Source organism: Oncorhynchus gorbuscha, linkage group LG01 (genome assembly GCF_021184085.1).
Source record: "Oncorhynchus gorbuscha isolate QuinsamMale2020 ecotype Even-year linkage group LG01, OgorEven_v1.0, whole genome shotgun sequence".
Classification (NCBI taxonomy): domain Eukaryota; kingdom Metazoa; phylum Chordata; class Actinopteri; order Salmoniformes; family Salmonidae; genus Oncorhynchus; species Oncorhynchus gorbuscha.
Window position 1 is genome coordinate 86,418,978 of NC_060173.1, and position 20,469 is coordinate 86,439,446.

The 20,469-nt window shown below is 47.5% G+C and overlaps 1 protein-coding gene across 3 annotated transcripts in view; it reads left to right on the forward strand.

Annotated features, from left to right (window-relative positions):
• The first annotated feature begins 5,771 nt into the window (after positions 1 to 5,771).
• arhgef7a (Rho guanine nucleotide exchange factor (GEF) 7a) overlaps positions 5,772 to 20,469 on the forward strand; it is a 45,284-nt gene continuing 30,586 nt past the window's right edge. For all 3 annotated transcript variants that reach the window (XM_046364136.1, XM_046364134.1, XM_046364135.1), the window contains exons 1-6: positions 5,772 to 6,255; positions 7,977 to 8,060; positions 12,267 to 12,351; positions 14,302 to 14,435; positions 15,597 to 15,798; positions 15,922 to 16,010. In XM_046364136.1, coding sequence (XP_046220092.1) covers positions 6,091 to 6,255; positions 7,977 to 8,060; positions 12,267 to 12,351; positions 14,302 to 14,435; positions 15,597 to 15,798; positions 15,922 to 16,010 — 759 coding nt within the window. In that variant the 5' untranslated portion in view covers positions 5,772 to 6,090. The remainder of the gene's footprint in view (positions 6,256 to 7,976; positions 8,061 to 12,266; positions 12,352 to 14,301; positions 14,436 to 15,596; positions 15,799 to 15,921; positions 16,011 to 20,469) is intronic.

The following is a 20,469-nucleotide window of genomic DNA, read 5'->3' on the forward strand; positions in this document are numbered from 1 at the left end:
AGTATAGTAGTATAGCATAGTAATATAGTATAACATAGTATAGAAATACATATACCATTTGCTTATAACCAGTGGTTAAAGGGAAACTCCTGCTCTACAATGAGGAGGAAGCCACTAGCTTCACCGGGATGTGTCTTGCCTCTCCTGGTTCAAAGTGGTTGAGTTTTGGTTGAACCCCTCAGAGACTGCACTGCTAATATACCCATGGTGACCTGTTTACGTTTATCAGACCATGGGCAGGCCCTGGTGTTTGTGTGTGTGTGGTGTGGTATGTGTGTGTGTGTCTGTGTGTGCATGCGTGCGTGCGTAAGTCTGATTGTGGTCCAGATGTGGCTTCTCTGTTCCCTGTGGACATGGAGGATGACAGAGAGGTCAAGTAGACCCTTTCACTGGGTGAGATATAGCACTATGGGAAAGAGGAGGAGGTGGCAGTGTGTGTGTGCGTGTATGCACATGTGTGTGTGTTATTATGTGTGTATATCAGAGGCTCGTACTGTAAGTTATTAAGTTAGTATCTCTCCAACACAATAGCAATGAAGCACAGGCAACTGTCTGCATTATGTTAAATCATGTGGAAGTTGGTTATAAAATAGTAAAAGTAATCAATAAAGAGCTGTTTACATATTCTTCTTCTTCCAGAGAGGTGAGATAAAGGGAGGGGGAGATAAAGAGAGGGGAGATAAAGAGAGGGCGAGATAAAGAGAGGGGGAGATAAAGAGAGGGGAGATAAAGAGAGGGCGAGATAAAGAGAGGGGGAGATAAAGAGAGGGGAGATAAAGAGAGGGCGAGATAAAGAGAGGGGAGATAAAGAGAGGGGGAGATAAAGAGAAGGGAGATAAAGAGAGGGGAGATAAAGAGAGGGGGAGATAAAGAGAGGATGAGATAAAGAGAGGGGAGATAATGAGAGGGGAGATAAAGAGATGGTGAGATAAAGAGAGGGCGAGATAAAGAGAGGGGGAGATAAAGAGAGGGCGAGATAAAGAGAGGGGAGATAAAGAGAGGGGGAGATAAAGAGAGGGGAGATAAAGAGAGGGCGAGATAAAGAGAGGGGGAGATAAAGAGAGGGGAGATAAAGAGATGGGAGATAAAGAGTGTCACGCCTTGGTCATTGTATTTTGTGTTTTTGTTATATGTTTGGGTAGGCCAGTGTATGACATTGGGTTTATATGTTGTTTTTCGTATTGGGGTTTGTAGTATTTGGGATCGCGGCTAATTAGGGGTGTTGTATAGGCTTGGCTGCCTGAGGCGATTCTCAATCAGAGTCAGGTGATCCTCGTTGTCTCTGATTGGGAACAGTATTTAGGGAGCCATAGTTTCGCTTTGTATTTCGTGGGTGATTGTTCCTGTCTTTGTGTAGTTTCACCAGATAGGCTGTAATAGGTTCACGTTCCGTTTGTTGTTTTTGTATTTCAGTTATTTTCATGTACAGTGATTCTTTCATTAAAGTCATGAGTAACCAACACGCTGCATTCCGGTCCGACTCTCTTCTTTCAACAGACGAATGCCGTTACAGAATCACCCACCACTCACGGACCGAGCAGTGTGTAAACTGGCAGCGACAGCGTCAGCTGCAGGAGCGAAAGGAGGACGTTATGGACAACAGAGGCATGGAGTATACGACGTGGGAAGAAATCGACAGGTGGGCGGCCGACCCAGAGAGAGTGCAGGAGCCCGCCTGGGATTCGCTTCAGCAGTGCGAAGAGGGCTACAGGCGAATGGAGTCAAAAAGGAAAATACGGCGGCGCAGAGCGAAAACTGAAAGTCACCCCAAAAAATGTATTGGGGGGGGCTCAGGGAGAGTATGGCTGAGTCAGGAGATAGACCTGAGCCAACTCTCCTTGTTTATCGTGAGGAGCCAAGGAGGAGACCAGAACCAGAGCCAGTGTTAGAGGTGAGCGAAGCAGAGACTGTGAAGGAGTTAATGGGGAAAGTGGAGTGGAGAGTAATGAGGGAGTTGCTAGCTTGGTGCTATAGATACAATATTCGTCTGACGGATCGTGTCGGGGATTTGATAGCACCTGAGTTAGCGCTCTATACTCAACCTGAGGTAGTCGGCTGGTTAGTCGGCTGGTGAAGTTGGTGCAAGCCTCACGCACCAGGCCTCCTGTGCACATCCCTAGCCTTGCACGTCCTGTGCCCACACTGGTCTCAAGATCTCCTGTACGCCTTCACGGTCTAGCCCATCCTGTGCCACCTCCACACTCTAGTCCTCTGGTAGCAGCTCCCCGCACCAGGCTTCCTGTGCGTGTCCTCGATCCAGTACCACCAGTTCCAGCACCACGCACCAGGCCTCCAGTGCGCCTCACCTGTTCAGCGCAGCCAGCGCTTTTCTCCTCTCCTGCACTGTCGGAGTCTCCCGCCTGTTTAGCGCAGCCAGAGCCTTTCTCCTCTGCTGCGCTGCCGGAGTCTCCAGTCTGCCCAGCGCCGCCAGTGCTCCCAGTCTGCCCAGCGCCGCCAGTGCTCCCAGTCTGCCCAGCGCCGCCAGTGCTCCCAGTCTGCCCAGCGCCGCCAGTGCCCCCAGTCTGCCCAGCGCGGCCAGTCTGCCCAGCGCCGCCAGTGCTCCCAGTCTGCCCAGCGCCGCCAGTGCTCCCAGTCTGCCCAGCGCCGCCAGTGCTCCCAGTCTGCCCAGCGCCGCCAGTGCTCACAGTCTGCCCAGCGCCGCCAGTCTGCCCAGCGCCGCCAGTGCTCCCAGTCTGCCCAGCGCCGCCAGTGCTCCCAGTCTGCCCAGCGCCGCCAGTCTGCCCAGCGCCGCCAGTGCTCCCAGTCTGCCCAGCGCCGCCAGTGCCAGCCAGCCATGATCTTCTAGATCTGCCAGACAACCAGTCTCTTCCAGATCTGCCAGACAACCAGTCTCTTCCAGATCTGCCAGACAACCAGTCTTTTCCAGATCTGCAAGACAACCAGTCTTTTCCAGATCTGCCAGACAACCAGTCTCTTCCAGATCTGCCAGACAACCAGTCTCTTCCAGATCTGCCAGACAACCAGAATCTTCCAGATCTGCTTGTCAACCTGAATCTTCCAGTTCCGCCAGCCAGCCAGGATTTACCGGAGCCTACTACCTGCCTGAGCTTCATCTCAGTACTGGGCTTCCTCTCAGAATTGGGCTTCCTCTCAGTACTGGGCTTCCTCTCAGTCCCAGGCTGCCCCTCTGTCCCGAGCTGCCCCTCTGTCCCGAGCTGCCCCTCCGTCCCGAGCTGCCCCTCTGTCCCGAGCTGCCCCTCTGTCCCGAGCTGCTCCTCAGTTATGTGGAGATCTGGGTGAGGACTATTAGGCCATGGTCGGCGGAGAGGGTGGATTATCCCAGGACGCGAAGGGGAGAAACAAGTACATTAATGGAGTGGGGTCCACGTCCCGAGCCGGAGCCGCCACCATGGACAGACGCCCAACCGGACCCTCCCTATGGGTTTGAGGTGCGTCCGGGAGTCCGCACCTTAGGGGGGGGGGGTTCTGTCATGCCTTGGTCATTGTATTTTGTGCTTTTGTTATATGTTTGGGTAGGCCAGGGTGTGACATTGGGTTTATATGTTGTTTTTCGTATTGGGGTTTGTAGTATTTGGGATCGCGGCTAATTAGGGGTGTTGTATAGGCTTGGCTGCCTGAGGCGATTCTCAATCAGAGTCAGGTGATCCTCGTTGTCTCTGATTGGGAACAGTATTTAGGGAGCCATAGTTTCGCTTTGTATTTCGTGGGTGATTGTTCCTGTCTTTGTGTAGTTTCACCAGATAGGCTGTAATAGGTTCACGTTCCGTTTGTTGTTTTTGTAATTAGTTATTTCATGTATCGTTTCGTTTTCTTCATTAAAGATCATGAGTAACAAACACGCTGCATTTCGGACTCTCTTCCTTCAACAGACGAACGCCGTTACAAAGAGAGGGCGAGATAAAGAGAGGGGGAGATAAAGGGAGGTGGAGATAAAGAGAGGGGGAGATAAAGAACACACACTATTATTGCTCTCTCTCTCTCTCATTTACTCTCTCTCACACACACACACACACACACACACACACACACACACACACACACACACACACACACACACACACACACACACACACACACACACACACACACACACACACACACACACACACACACACACACACACACACACACACACACACACACACACACATACTTGAGCTGTGACAGGATCATTAGTAACAGGCCGTATGGTGTTTCAGTGTGTGACATGTTAGTAGCTCATATTTATGTTGCTGAGTGTCTGTTCTTTCCTCCTGGTCTGCCCACAGCAGGTGTTCCAGATGTTACTGAAGCTCTTCTCTCAGCTCTCATTTCGTCTCTCTCTCTCTGTTCTCTTCTGTTTCCCCTAGTACTAATGAGACCTCCCCTGATGTGAATTCTGCTGGTCCTTTATGAACTGGCCATGAACACACTCTTATTACTGTCACTCTCTCTCTCTCTCTCACACACACACACGCGCGCACGCGCACACACACACACACACACACACACACACACACACACACACACACACACACACACACACACACACACACACACACACACACACACACACACACACACACACACACACACACACACACACACACACACACACACACACACACACACACAGTCATGAGCCCTGACTGTTTCCCTTCCCTCCCGTCCACATACAGGAGCTTTAATAACATGTTATACCACTGGAATACTTACAATGTTCAAATTCAACTAAAAAATGTTGTAAATAAAGTCAATAAAATATTATAAAAGTTTTTTTTAGAGAGAGCTCATGCAAAAACAGTGTGGAAAATGTAATAGGCAAAGAGGAAATGACAGAAGTAAAGGATAGGGAGTGAGAAGACATGGAGGGAAAGAAAGAGAGGATGTTAGAGAGATGTCAATAGAGAGAGAGACCTGGGGCAGTCTCCACAGTAACAGGCTGGTGGTGACAGGACCTTAGAGACTCTGGTGTGTCCCTCAACAATGCCTGTTTAGACACCATGATAAACACCTGGGCCTCAGGAGTCCAACCTTCTAACCACACACAGTGCTCCAGAGAGATCGACAGACTAGGACAGCTTCCAGTGGTATCCATGGAGACCCTCAGGGATTCCAGATTCCTCCAGGTAGGTGATCGGTCATGAGCGTTAGAGAGAGATAGACAGAGAGAGAAAGAGGGACAGACAGTTAAATAAAGGTTAAATAATTTTTTTTTTTTACAAAATTGCGCAGAGAGGCTAAGGAGCACCACCGTGTGGACAATATGTGAACTGAAGGAGAGTCCAACCACTGCTCTCCAAATAGGCTAGTGGGATAGGAGATTCTGACAATGGTTTTAGCTTAGTAGACAGGTACAATGGAAAATTCAGAATACATTTATCCATTCTTAATTCACCGATATTAATAATCTTTCATGGGGAATTATTTAGTAAATAGTCCAAATGGTCCCGTGTACAGGGTCACAACTTTGATACTGCCGGTTAGTTCCATTGGGATATGAATCCAGCCTAACTAGTCCTACTACATCAGACACCGACGATAAGACCCGTCTAAACGCATCAGTCAAGTAGCAGGCGACATACATTGTAAGCCATCGACTTTGCTTTCTCCTTCCCTCTCCAAAACACACATACAGTGTGATAAAGGGATAATGCTGCTGCTATGCAAAGCCATGCCGAGCTATTCAGACAAAAATGTCCCCGCCAACAACTGGTTGGACTAGCTTCTGTCCTTGTTGCTGTGATGTCATCTGCTGTCGGATGAGTGGCTGGGCTGGCGGCAGCGATGCGCATATGCAGTCTGCTGCTCGAGCGCATCACAGTGAACTGCATCTGACAGCTTGCCAGGTTGGAGCAGGAGAAAAAACACCACACACAAGAGAGTAAACGACCGGTGGAACAGACCCGCTGTAATTTTCACAAACCGAGCAGCATCTAAATCCACCCCGTAGAGACAATAAAGAAAAGAAAGGAGGGATCTTTCGCGGTTACAGTCCTCCCACAAAGCTCGCATGTATGGAAGGATAATGTTTTTGTTTTAACGCCCCAGATGATTGCGTACCAGGGGTAGCTATTGAAATACGCAAAAACCTGCCGCTTCGTTGGATTTTCCTCCGAGACTGAGGCCATGAATTCCGCGGAGCAGACGGTCACTTGGCTGATCACACTCGGGGTGCTGGAGTCTCCGAAAAAGACTATATCGGATCCAGAGGCATTTTTACAGACCTCCCTCAAGGATGGGGTGGTCTTGTGCAGACTGCTGGAGCGGCTGAGCCCGGGCTCCATGGACAAAGTAAGGACAGAACTGCCGCTTGTCTTCCCCTCTTGCCGCCAGCTTCATCGGCCCGTCTATGCGGCAAGAACCGTGACAGAACGCGGTTCATCTCGCTTCTCGTGGCCCGCTGGCCCAATTAAGATTCATTTGTAGGTCACGAGAGCGTAGGTTATTGTTCCTAAAAACAGCTACAAATTATTGCACATATGTCAGTAGGCCTACACTCAAGCGTGTGATAGGTTTAAACAGACAGACAGACCAGACCGTTCGCTGTGGCAGATGCGAGTCACGACGATCTATTCTGTGCGCAATTATTAGCAGCCTTTGTATATTCTTAAACCAAGACAAAACGACGAGACGCATTTTGTGTTGTTGTCAAACAAACTCTTAAATGTATGAGCTCTATGGATTGGGAATTGTGTAGCCTATGGATTTTCGTTTTTCCTGGAGACAGGCAACAGAAAAGGCCACATATAGCAGATGCAGATGCGTTGTGAGATTGGAATCCAAAGCGCATTACGCGGTAGTACGTGAATGTACATGATCTATAGGCCTATAGCCTATGGTTTATATGTAGGCTATGTTTGACACATAATCCGGATCACCAGCTAGTGGGGATGTATGAGGGTACACCACAAGAATGGGCCGCCATTGACCGCAAAAGCTCACAGAAAGGAGAGAGAGAGAGACCCTCTCCACATTTAAAGCAACAGTGCGGTATTTGTCATGTATGTCTGTCAACACCAAACCCCCCAGTGACTTTATTGCTGTTATATATTGTCTACCCCAAATCATGTGTGGTTTCAGACAGCTTGGGCGTTCCCTGGCGTTCTTCATCTTAAATGCCTCTCTGACAACAAACGAGCCTAGTGCTGGAAGAGAGATACACTTCCATCACCTTACAGGAGAACATCACCTATAGCCTAATCTAACCAGGGTTCTGACCAACCGTTGATTCTGTTCTTATGGTCTGATAGAGTAGGCTATTGAAATCTGCCCATGGTGACCACCTGATGATGAGCTACTGGCCACAAGTAGAAAGGAGGAGGAAGCGTGATATCTCAGTGTCCTGTAGTCTAAGAAAATACCGAACAGTAGCACGTCTTCCCTCTAGGAAAAAATGAAGTTATTATTTTATTATGTTCTATATCCTATTATATTCTAACTGCATGGGCTAGACTGATAGGCTACAGGCCATTTAACTGGTAATTACTCTGGTATAGTATCTATATGTCCAGCCTCAACCAGCGTCCAATGTGTATCTATTGTTTTATATCTCACGGGCAGTTCATGTAGCCTATGGTTATAGACTGGTAATAAAAGGTGTGTCGTCAGATCTCTCCTTCTAGCTTCAGAGGCCGTGTTACACCCATTCACATTGGCATTGTGCTCAGTGTCACTTATTTATTTATTTCCCACCCGTTCTTTGATATCGTTTCTGTTTTGATAAATTTGATCCATCCCGCCTCTCTGTTCAGAGGAGTTGCTAGTGTCCTCCCCTCAATGCTGCTGTGTTGTTTCTCACAGCTCCCATTCGCCAACGTCATTTCCCTCAATCCAATGCCTACTTCCCTGCTAGAGAATCTGTGGCTGTATTGTAGAAGCAAGCCAAGGAGAGGGAATGCTGGCTTCTACTCGGAATCAAAACGCACATAAGACTTCCAAGTAGCTAGGCTATGGGGGAAAATAATCATTTTGATCGAAATTCGTGTTTCTCATAGGCATTTTTGTTATCCCAGATCTACCAAGAACCGAAGAACGACGGCGAGTGCTTGAGCAACATAAAGGAGTTTCTCAAAGGCTGCACTTCGTTTCGCGTAGAGGTAAGTTCTCCATAAAATAACCCCACAAACACTCCAAACATGCATCCAACATTTAATAAGAAAGATAAAGAACCTACGTAAAATCACACAATAAACAATGGGGCCACGAAGTGGACGGAGGGATAGGCCTACTGGCAGTGGGAGGAGGCTGGACTCTGAGCCGAGAACAATCACCCATCGCCGGGTGTGAGGCTGCCTTGTGTGTCGCCTGCACTGAAATGGCACATCCACAATCGCAACATTGTAACAGTCACGCTGCAATTATTTGTGCAGTCGTTTAAAACTGTAACAATGTAACATTATCTTGTAGGCTCCAAGTGCAGATAGATAGTTCATGTATACACTTTGTTAAACCCAGGTTATCAGACGGATGCTTTTCCGTTATGTAAGTCGTCGTCTTTCTTCGCTAGCCCCCATAGCCTACGTGCATGACGTTGCGCTTGTGTCCCCCATTCCAGATTTGGAAACACCAGCTAGTCATCCAGATACCCGCAAGCGAGAATTAGGCTACACTTGGTCAATGGATCCACCCAGAGTTGTCAGAAGGTGTAGTCTTCTTTTTATTGGGATGTTTTGGTATTTTCTCATACAGCAGCAGCCAATGCTGTTTGTGTCAACTGTTATATCAAAGACTTTGACAATCATTTTTTTTGTTTGTTATTTATTTCACCTTTCTTTAACCAGGTAGTCTAGTTGAGAACAAGTTCTCATTAGCAGCTGCGACCTGGTCAAGATAAAGCGTAGCAATTCGACACATACAACAACACAGAGTTACACATGGAATAAACAAAGCATACAGTCAATAATAAAGTAGAACAAAATAAAACAAAAAGTCTATATACAGTGAGTGCAAATGAGGCAAGGAAATAAATAGGCCATGGTGGCAAAGTAATTACAATATAGCAATTAAAACACTGGAATGGTAGATCGGCAGAAGATGAATGTGCAGGTAGAGATACTGGGGTGCAAAGGAGCAAGATAAATAAATAAATACCAGTATGGGGATGAGGTAGGTAGATAGATGGGCTGTTTACAGATGGGCTATGTACAGGTGCAGTGCTCTGCAAAATGCTCTGACAGCTGGTGCTTAAAGCTAGTGAAGGAGATGTGAGTCTCCAGCTTCAGAGATTTTTGCAATTCGTTCCAGTCATGGGCAGCAGAGAACTGGAAGGAAAGACGACCAAAGGAGGAATTGGCTTTGGGGGTGACCTGTGAGATATACCTGCTGGAGCGCGTGCTACGATTAATAATAATAATGAATACGAATAATGATTAGGGTGAACAGTCAGATTCTAGATCTGTGGTTAGAGGGCAATGGCTATCACACACAGACACACAGAGTGAGAGAGAGAGTTTGGTACTGTGTCAGTGCATAGAGGAGTCATTGAACCCACCCAGTCTGGACAATACAGCTCACTGTTCGATCTTCACTATTGATTTTCCTCACAGAGTCTGCAGGAGAGAAGGGGATGGGAGAGAAATAGAGACCGAGAGAGAGAGAGAGAGAAAACTGTAGAATAAAGGGATCTGAATATGATTTTGTTAATGGCTTACTTGTGCTTGGTGTTGAATGTTGAACACACAGCCTTCTCTTCTTGGATAAGAATTTCATAAATCAAATCAAATGTTGTTTGTCACATGCTTAGTAAACAACAAGTGTAGACTAAAAGTTAAATTCTTTCTTTTGGGCCCTTCCCAACAATGCAGAGAGAAAAAAATAGAAAACTAATAACACAAGGAATAAATACACAATGATTAACCATCACTTGGCTATATAGACAGGGTACCAGTACCTACTAGTGCTGAGTAGGTGTTATTGATTTGAAAAAGCCTTTATTTGAATAGGCATATCACCGACGCATTATGACAACACTTATGTTGAGACAGAATAACATTGTAATAGAGATGCTAAACATCTCGACCAGCCTGGTCCGGGGGACCCAAAGTGGTGCACCGTTTAGTTTTTGCCCTAGCACCATGATGCTATTCATCAAAGTCTTGATGAGTTGCTTAGTTGAATCAGGTGTCTGAGAGCTGGAGCAAAAACTCAAATGTGTACCCGTTTGGATCCCCAGGACCAGGCTTGGAAAACACTGGTGTAGTAAATTAATGTTTGAGTTTGGACTGATTCCAATACACTGGATTATAACAGTGTAGGTCATGGCCAGACATCATAGACCCTCTCCAGACCCCAAATTACTGCTGGCTCACAGAACAGCTAGCTGCATTGGGCAGGAGATTAGGGGTGTGTGCGTGTGTACGTACCCACACGTTGGTCTGCCAGCACTTTTTAAGCCCCGACCTGCTTCTGATGGGTGTGTGTTTGGCAGATGATTGTATACTGTTTGGTATGTGTGCGTGTTTATGTTGTTTTCTTGGGATTATTCTATGGGCAATTCCACAGTAACAGTGATGCTGAGACTCAGATTTGTCACTTTAAAATGTATGCCAAACAACAAACACTGATTGCTAAACAAACCACACAACTATGCACAATGACTACTTTTAACATTTTCCACAGAAACCCTTTCAAAAACACATTTACATGACGAACAGTGCTGAGGCAATATTTGTTAACAGAGTGACTATCAGCACAAACTGTCATTCTGTTACCAAACTTTGCATCTTCACTCTTCTTCAAATAAATGTTTTTTTTGTTGTCTTCAGACTGTTTGGAGCCATGTCACACACTCTGTGCAGCAGTTAGCTGACCCTTCACCCCTGACCTGTTGACAACAGGAAGTGACCCTAAGAGTTTCCACACTCCTTGTAGTCATCGATCCAGTTTAGATAACTTTTGAAATGCACCCTTCCTCCATCCATTGGAGTGGCCACTGATCTGATATTCTGGATAAGTTAAAGCCATATAGCGGCACTCCTTATTTCACCTACTGCATCTATAATGTCAGGGCTGGGGTGGAAGGGCCACAGGGAAACCAGTCCTTGTACGCTCAGCTCTGGTTAAGCCCTAATGATTGAAACATCGTGTCAATAAACCATATTGGAGCAAATTGTGAGGTGTGTCACTTTCATGTTTTTCTGCACATATTATTTGACATCCAAAACCTTCAGACAATCATTAAATGTATGTATGTAATATGTACCTCTATGGGACTGGAACTCTGGAAATAGTACAGTGCAGGGGACACACACACACACACACACACACACACACACACACACACACACACACACACACACACACACACACACACACACACACACACACACACACACACACACACACACACACACACACACACACACACACACACACACACACACACATTCTCTCAGGCCATAGACTGGTGGTTATTGTCGGACCACTGCACAGCGAGGGAGAGATGGATGGGGAGGGGAGATGGATGGGGGGAGGGAGAGATGGATGGAGGGGGAGGAGGGGGGGAGGGAGGGATGGATGGGGGGAGGGAGGGAGATGGATGGGGGGGTGGATGAGAGAGGGGGAGGGAGAGATGGAGGAGGGAGGAGGGGGAGATGGAGATTGAGAGATGGATGGGGAGGGAGGGAGAGATTGATGAGAGAGGGGGGAGGGAGAGATGGAGGAAGAGATAGAAGGGGAGGGAGAGATGGAGAGAGTGACGTACATTAACAGACATTTTACAGGGAGAGAATGAAACTACATTAATTCACCCCACAAGCACATTAACTCCAAACGATCTACTCTACTCCAGTCAACTACCTCTTCTTGTGCTGCACAGGACATTTTTGCTCATCTGATGTTTTCCACAAGCCACTTGGTTTACAGTAGTTTGTGAAGCTGTCTGTATGCTACTGTGCTAGTGAAAATGAGTTGTATTGATTGTCAGTGGCTGGCATTGTGATGACCCAGCTCCAGTGCTGTCCAATTGACTAGTGATTTTTTTCCCCCATGACTTTTTGGCATGTCTCCACGTATTCTAGTTTTGGCACTAACACAGTGTCACACACAGGAATGATGTGCATACATGCAAGCACACACACTTGCACACAAACACACACCAGTGGCGGCTGGTGGGAGGAGCTATAGGAGGACAGGCTCAATGTAATAGCTGGAATGGAATGGTATCAAACACATGCAAACCACATGTTTGACTCCGTTCCATGAATTCCATTCCAGCATTATAATGGGCCCGTCCTCCTATAGATCCTCTCACCAGCCTCCACTGATACACACACACTGACCCGTCTTTTTCTCGTCTCCCACAGCTGTTTGAGCCCAATGATCTGCTCCTAGGACTGAACTTCTCCAAGATACTCAGCAGTCTGGTGGCTCTCAACAAAGTGACTGCAGGTTAGTAGAAAGTGTGTGTTTGTGTGCATGTGCGCAGCCCATGTGAGTATGTGTGTTCAGTATAACTATTCTATTGTGTATATAAATACAGTGTATTGTGTGTGTATGTGTATATACAGTGTATTGTGTGTGTATATACAGTGTATTGTGTGTGTGTACATACAGTGTATTGTGTGTGTGTATAAATACAGTGTATTGTGTGTGTGTATAAATACAGTGTATTGTGTGTGTATAAATACAGTGTATTGTGTGTGTGTATATACAGTGTATTGTGTGCGTATAAATACAGTGTATTGTGTGTGTGTGTGTGTATAAATACAGTGTATTGTGTGTGTATAAACACAGTGTATTGTGTGTGTGTGTGTATAAATACAGTGTATTGTGTGTGTATAAATACAATGTATTGTGTTTGTGTATATACAGTGTATTGTGTGTGTGTATATATATACTGTGTATTGTGTGTGTGTGTATATATACAGTGTATTGTGTGTGTATAAATACAGTGTATTCTGTGTGTGTGTATATACAGTGCTTTCAGAAAGTATTCAGACCCCTTGACTTTTCCACATTTTGTTACATTTCAGCCTTATTCTAAAATGGATTACATTATCCCCCCCCCCATCAATCTACACACAATACCCCATAATGACAAAGCAAAAACAGTTTGTTAGATTTTTTTGTTAAAAAATAAAAAAATAATAATGAAATCGTATTTACATAAGTATTCAGACCCTTTACTCAGTACTTTGTTGAAGCACCTTTGGCAGCGATTACAGCCTCAAGTCATCTTGGGTATGATGCTACAAGCTTGGAACACCTGTATTTGGGGTGTTTCTCCCATTCTTCTCTGCAGATCCTCTCAAGCTCTGTCAGGTTGGATATGTAGTGTTGCTGCACAGCTATTTTTAGGTCTCACCAGCTCTGGAGCAGGTTTTCATCAAGTATCTCTCTGTACTTTGCTTCCGTTCATCTTTCCCTCGATCCTGACTAGTCTCCTAAGTTCCTGTCACTGAAAAACATCCCCACAGCATGATGCTGCCAACACCATGCTTCACCGTAGTGATGGTGCCAGGTTTCCTCCAGACATGATGCTTGGCATTCAGGCCATTATTGGTTTCATCAGACCAGAAAATCTTGTTTCTCATTGTCTGAGTCCTTTAGGTGCCTTTTGGCAAACTCAAAGCAGGCTGTTATTTGCCTTTTACTGAGGAGGGGCTTCCGTCTGGCCACTCTACCATAAAGGCTTGATTGGTGGAGTGCTGCAGAGATGGTTGCCCTTCTGGAAGGTTCTCTCATCTCCACAGAGGAACTCTGAAGTTCTGTCAGAGTGATCAAGGCCCTTCTCCACCGATTGCTCAGTTTGGCCGGGCGGCCAGCTCTTGGAAGAGTCTTGGTGGTTCCAAATTTCTTCCATTTAAGAATGATGGAGGCCAGTGTGTTCTTGGTGACCTTCAATGCTGCATAATTCTTTCTGTGCCTTGACACAATCCTGTCTCTGAGCTCTATGAACAATTCCTTCGACCGTATGACTTGGTTTTTGCTCTGACATGCACTGTCAATTGTGGGACCTCATATAGACAGGTGTGTCTTTACAAATCGTGTCCAATCAATTGAATTTACCACAGGTGTACTCCAATCAAGTTGTAGAAACATCTCAAGGATGATCAATGGAAACAGGATGCACCTGAACTCAAATGAGAGTCTCATAGCAAAGGGTCTGAATACTTATGTAAATAAGGTCTTTTTGTTTTTATTTGTAATAAATTAGCAAAAATGTCCAAAAACCTGTTTTTGCTTTATCGTTATGGGGTATTGTGTGTAGATTGATTAGGAAAACCTTTTATTTAATACATTTTGGAATAAGGCTAGAACATAACAACATTTTGGAAAAAGTCAAAGGGTCTGAATACTTTCCAAATGCTATGTAACTGCTCTATTCTTTACCTGTAGACATTGGAGTGGGCAGTGACAGTGTCTGTGCCCGTCACTCGTCAGCCTATCGGATCAAGTCGTTTGAGTCTCTGGCCTCCCAGTCATCACTGGGTCGATCCTCCAAGCTGCTTCAGAACCAGTTCCGCAGCCTGGTGAGAAACACGTAGATACACACAAAGCAGTCTCAGTGCTGAAACACAACTTCTGAAATGTCTGTATCTCCAAGTGCATCTATGTCTACCCCCCCCCTTCTACCTGCCTCCCTACCTCCCCCTCTCTACCGCCCTACCTCCCCCTCCCTACCCCCCCTCTCTACCGCCCTACCTCCCCTCCCTACCTCCCCCTCTCTACCGCCCTACCTCCCCCTCTCTACCGCCCTACCTCCCCCTCCCTACCTCCCCCTCTCTACCGCCCTACCTCCCCCTCTCTACCTCTCACTCTCTACCGCCCTACCCCCCCCTCTGCCTTCCTACCTCCCCCTCTCTACCGCCCTACCTCCCCCTCTCTACCTTCCCCTCTCTACCACCCTACCTCCCCCTCTCTACCGCCCTACCTCCCCCGCTCTACCGCCCTACCTCCCCCTCTCTACCCCCTCTCTACCGCCCTACCTTCCCCTCTCTACCACCCTACCTCCCCTCTCTACCGCCCTACCTCCCCCTCTCTACCGCCCTACCTCACCCTCTCCCTTCTCCCCCTTCTCTACCACCCTCCTCACATCTCTACCTCCCCCTCTCTACCGCCCTACCTCCCCCTCTCTACCTCCCCCTCTCTACCCCCTACCCCCCTCTCTACCTCCCTCTCTCTACCGCCCTACCTCCCCCTTCTCTACCACCCTCCTCACCTCTCATCCTCCCCTTCTCTACGTCCCTACCTCCCTTCCTCCCATTCTCTACCTCTCTTCTCTACGTCCCTTCTCTACCTCCTTACCTCCCCTTCTCTACCTCCCTTCTCTACCTCTCTACCTCCCCTTCTCTACCTACCTCCATACCTACCTCCCCCCTCTCTACCTCCCTACCTCCCCCTCTGTATCGCCCTTCTCCCCCTTCTCTACCGCCCTCCTCACCTCTCTACCTCCCTTCTCTACCTCCCCTCTCTACCTCCCCTACCTCCCTACCTCTACCTGCCTCCCTCTCTCTGCCTCCCTACCTCCCTCTCTGCCTCCCTACCTCTCTCTCTGCCTCCCTACCTCCCTCTCTCTACCTCCCCTCTCTACCACCCCTACCTCCCTATCTCTCTACCTACCTACCTTCCCCTCTCTACTGCCCTACCTCCCCCTCTCTACCTCCCTCCTCACCTCTCTACCTCTCATATAGGACATGTCTGAGGGCAGCGGGACGCAGCTATTGGTCAAGGCTCGCTTCAACTTTGAACAAACCAATGAGGACGAGCTGTCCTTCAACAAGGGGGATGTCATCAATGTGACACGCCAGGAGGAGGGCGGCTGGTGGGAGGGGAACTTCAACGGCAAGACCGGCTGGTTCCCTAGCAACTATGTCCGTGAGATCAAAGGCTGTGGTAGGTATCCCTTATTATTCTTGCTACTGGACATCACATAACTCAGGAATATCAGAAAGGACGTGAAGGAAAAGGATAGTGTCTGATGGAGAGAAATAACTAATTTCTCCCTCTCCCTCTGAGACAAACAAGTGTCCCCCAAATCTGGGACCCTCAAGAGCCCCCCAAAAGGCGTTGACACTACGGCCATTAGCAAGACCTACTACAACCTGGTAAGACCTGGTCATCCAACTTACTTCTCTCACTGTCTGTCTGTCTGTCTGTCTCTTTCTCTCCCTTTCTCTGTCTCTTTCTCTCTCTCTCTCTTTCTGTTTGCGTGTGTCTCTCAATACTGCTGTAACTATCCTCAATAAAAGAAAACCCGGCTTTTTAAAGCTTGACATTACTCTTAACGCTGTAGGCCTGAGGTGCCCTGGCCGCTCCAGATAGCTTGACCTAGTTATGTGTGTGTGTTGTGCTGTGTTCCTGACATGTGAATGTATCTCAGTGCTCTGGTTTACTGAGAAGAGAGAACAAGTAAATACTTGCTATACCAGAGGGAGAGAGAAAGAAAAAGACAGAGAGAGAGACACACCCCCATTCCCGGCTCAGACAGGGCCTCCTGGACCTCCCCAGGAATCTCTCAAGTAGCCTAAGAGATGTTAGTTGTGTTTGTTGTGCCAGGAGCCGCAGGTCACCCAGCCTTAGTAAACCCGCTGCCATCAGTTACTTCTGCAGGGAGGCTGATTGAACCGATCTCAAAAGGAGGGCTGGATTGTGGAAGATAGGCTTCTCCCACAGCCCAGGTTCCGCACCCCCTTCTTGTGTGGGCCTCAGCAGATGCCAGGCCTTCAGCAACGCACAGTAAAACTCAGAGACCTGCTGTACTCAGCTCTCCTCAGCAGCGCGGGTGCTGGTTCTCACCAGCCGGCATCAGTATGGTACAGCAGTCTCTGCACCACCTTTAGTAGGAATGCAGCCACCCTGCTCTCCAGTTCCACCAGGTCCTGGCCTCCTTCGTGGACGGAAATGTACGTCATCTGAATTGTTTTCAACACGGCCGTTCTCAGCTAGTTATAGCCCTGTGAGAAAAAAATCCACCAGCTTGCGTGGCAGGTCTGTGACCAGACCGGCAGGGGGTTGAGGACAGACAGTTTATGCCACAGGGAGGATGCCGCCAGGTTGTTGATTATCAGCACCCTCCCTCTATATGACACTTGGGACAGGAGCCACCTCCACCTGGCCAGTCTTGACACCACTGCCTGTGACAGTGCCTCCCAGTTCTTCCTGACCCTCCTCTCCGAGCCCAGGTACACCCCCAAAATGTTAAGCCCTTCACAACCCCACTGCAAACCCCCTGGAAGCAGAGGGGGGGGGCTATCCCTCCATGCCCCACATGAGAGCATTGCTCTTGCCCCAGTTCACCTTAGCTGACGAAGCTCCCTTGTACACCTTCAGAATAGTCTCTAGTGCCTGTATATCCTGCCCATCCCTGATCATCACAGAAATGCCATCTGCATACGCCGACACTGCAATGCCTGTCACCACACCCATGCCTGTCCAGCACACTCCCTGCAGTCTCCTGCGTAGCAGCCCCCAAAAAGTCTAAATGGCTATTGTATATAACTGCCCCGATAGAGGGCATCCTTGTCTAATGCCCCGTCTCACCCAGACTGGCCTACTGAGCCCCCCTCCCACCTTGACCATACATGACGCCCCAGCATACAACATCTTCACACAAGCCAAAAACCTTTCACCAAATCCAAACACAGACATCACATTAAACAGAAGCCTTCTCTTGATCTTAGGAGACCAGTTCAAAGTTCACATTAGAACCTCTCGACAAGTCCAACATGTCCCTGATTACAAACAAGTTGTCCATGATTGAGCGTCCTGGTACACAATTTGTCTGGTCCTTGTATACTATAAAGTCCAGATGGGACTTCAGTCAGCGAGGACCTTGGAAAATATATTGTAGTCTGCACAGAGCAATGCCACAGGCCTCCAGTTCTTAAGTTCACACAAGTCCCCTTTTTTGGGCAGGAGAGTCAGAGCCGCCTGACGGCAGCTCATCGGCAACTCTCCTACCCCTCACGCAACACGCAAAATAAGTCCAGTCCAATTATTCCCCAGGTGCACGGCCGGGGGACATCTGTTTTATGGCCTCTGCTAGTTCATGGTGTAACAGGGGAATGTCCATTTCATCCCTCTGTGTCAGCAAGAGCTTAGGGAGTTCTGCAAACAAAACCTGAGAACACACAGGATCACACAGTTCTGCCCTATACAACTCTACAGTCTGATCACACATCTCCCCCACCACAGAGGTCACCCGCTCATCAGACAGCCGCAGACAATGCATACCCTTGGCTTCACCGCTCGGACTTTCCAAAACAAAGAAGGAGGAGCTGGGGCATCCATCTCCTTGAGCATGGATAACCTAGCTCTTACAAGTGCTCCCTTTGCTTTAACCTGAGAAAAACTGCCCAGGTCCCTACGTAATTCAGCTGAATTAGCCTGGAGGCCTACATTGCCTTGCCCCACCAGCTCTACCTCCACTTCACTGATACTGCACTCTAGTTCCCCCAGTACTCTCCTAGCTTCTAAGGATGAGAGAGCTGTATACTGTTGACAGAAAAGCCAAATTTGGACTTTCACCACATTCCACCATTGACTCAGAGACCCATACTCCTTTCTTTACTGCCCCCACCTTTCCCCAAAAATCTGGAAACCTGAGCAAAAAGTAGCATTTTGTAAGAGCTTTACATTAAACTTCCAATAGAATGCCTGCCGAGCCATGGTTATGTGGTGATCCGAAAAACCCACCGGGAGAACGGTAGCGCCAAACAGTCTATTGCTCTGATTCTTGGATGTAAAAGAGATCTAGTCTGGCTGCACTCACCCTAGCCCCAAAGACTTTCACCTATGCATACTGTCTTGTGTTGGGATGTCTAGTTCTCCAAACATCCACTCGGTCAAACTGTTTAATTATGTCCTTTAACACCCCCCACTGAGCTTGAATCAAGCTCCTCCCCATTTCTATCTTTCGTAAAATACATCGTACAGTTCCAGTCCCCGCTGACCACCGGCGTCTCCTCAGGTAGCGAACCTGTGAGAGTTCCTGTCTGAGATACCTAAACTGATGCTCCCTGTGTTAGGCGCATACAAATTTATGAGGACAAAATTTGTCTGCTTTTACTACAAGCATTTGTCTGCTTTTAAAAATTTGTCTGCTTTTACTACAAGCAGTCTACTCCTATACACCTCCTTTGAGGAGCACATTGTTACGGCCAGACCCGGTGCAAAAAGGACTGCCACCCCTGCACTAACATTTGTTCCATGGCTCAGCACACTTTCCCCTTTCCACCGGAGCCCCCAAACGACTTCATTCACCACATCACAATGCGTCTCCTGCAGAAACAACACATGTACCTTTTTTGGTTTTACATACACTACCTTTCAAAAGTTTGGGGTCACTTAGAAATGTCCTTGTTTTTGAAAGAAAAGCAATTTTTTTGCACATTTAAAATAATATCAAATTGATCAGAAATACAGTGTAGACATTGTTAATGTTGTAAATGACTATTGTTGGAAACGGCTGATTTTTTTTGATTGAATATCTACATAGGCGTACAGAGGCCCATTATCAGCAACCATCACTCCTGTGTTCCAATGGCACGATGTGTTAGCTAATCCAAGTTCATCATTTTAAAAGGCTAATTGATCATTAGAAAACCCTTTTGCAATTATGTTAGCACAGCTGAAAACTGTTGACCCACTTCCTCAACCTAAAACATTTCCTGGGTGAGAGGACATCATGCCTCTCGTTTTTCATAGCTTGTTTTACTGGTTTAACAAACTTTCCAGGATCGCAATAAAAAGCTTCAAGATTAACGTTTTTCCATTTAGGCTCATTCAGGAACCTTGACAGTTCCCTCACTGTGTACTTTGACCACTCTGTCAGACTGGCTGTCAGCTCTGGACCGATTGAGGAGGAGAATGAAAATAAAGCCTCCTCATCGTCCTCTTCCACAGACTCACATTCCTCCTCCTCATCTCCCATCCTGACCACCTGCCCTTTCTCTCTAGTCAGGGCCTGCCCCCAGCACGAGGCAAAGGTTCCTTAGTGCCTTTTCCCCTCCCACCTCCTTTCTTCTCTCCCTTCTCCCCCTTTTCCTCTTCCTCTTGACACCCTCCTCCTCCCCCTAGTCGCTTGCCCTTCCCTACTATACTCTCCTCATCCACTAGCATAACCTGACTAGACCCAGCCTCATCTACACTACCATACATAACCTGACTAGACCCAGCCTCATCTACACTACCATACATAACCTGACTAGACCCAGCATCATCTACACTACCATACATAACCTGACTAGACCCAGCCTCACCTACACCACCATCCATAACCTGACTAGACCCAGCCTCATCTACACTACCATACATAACCTGACTAGACCTAGCCTCATCTACACTACCATACATAACCTGACTAGACCCAGCCTCATCTACACTACCATACATAACCTGACTAGACCCAGCCTCATCTACACTACCATACATAACCTGACTAGACCCAGCCTCATCTACACTACCATACATAACCTGACTAGACCCAGCCTCATCTACACTACCATACATAACCTGACTAGACCCAGCCTCATCTACACTACCATACATAACCTGACTAGACCC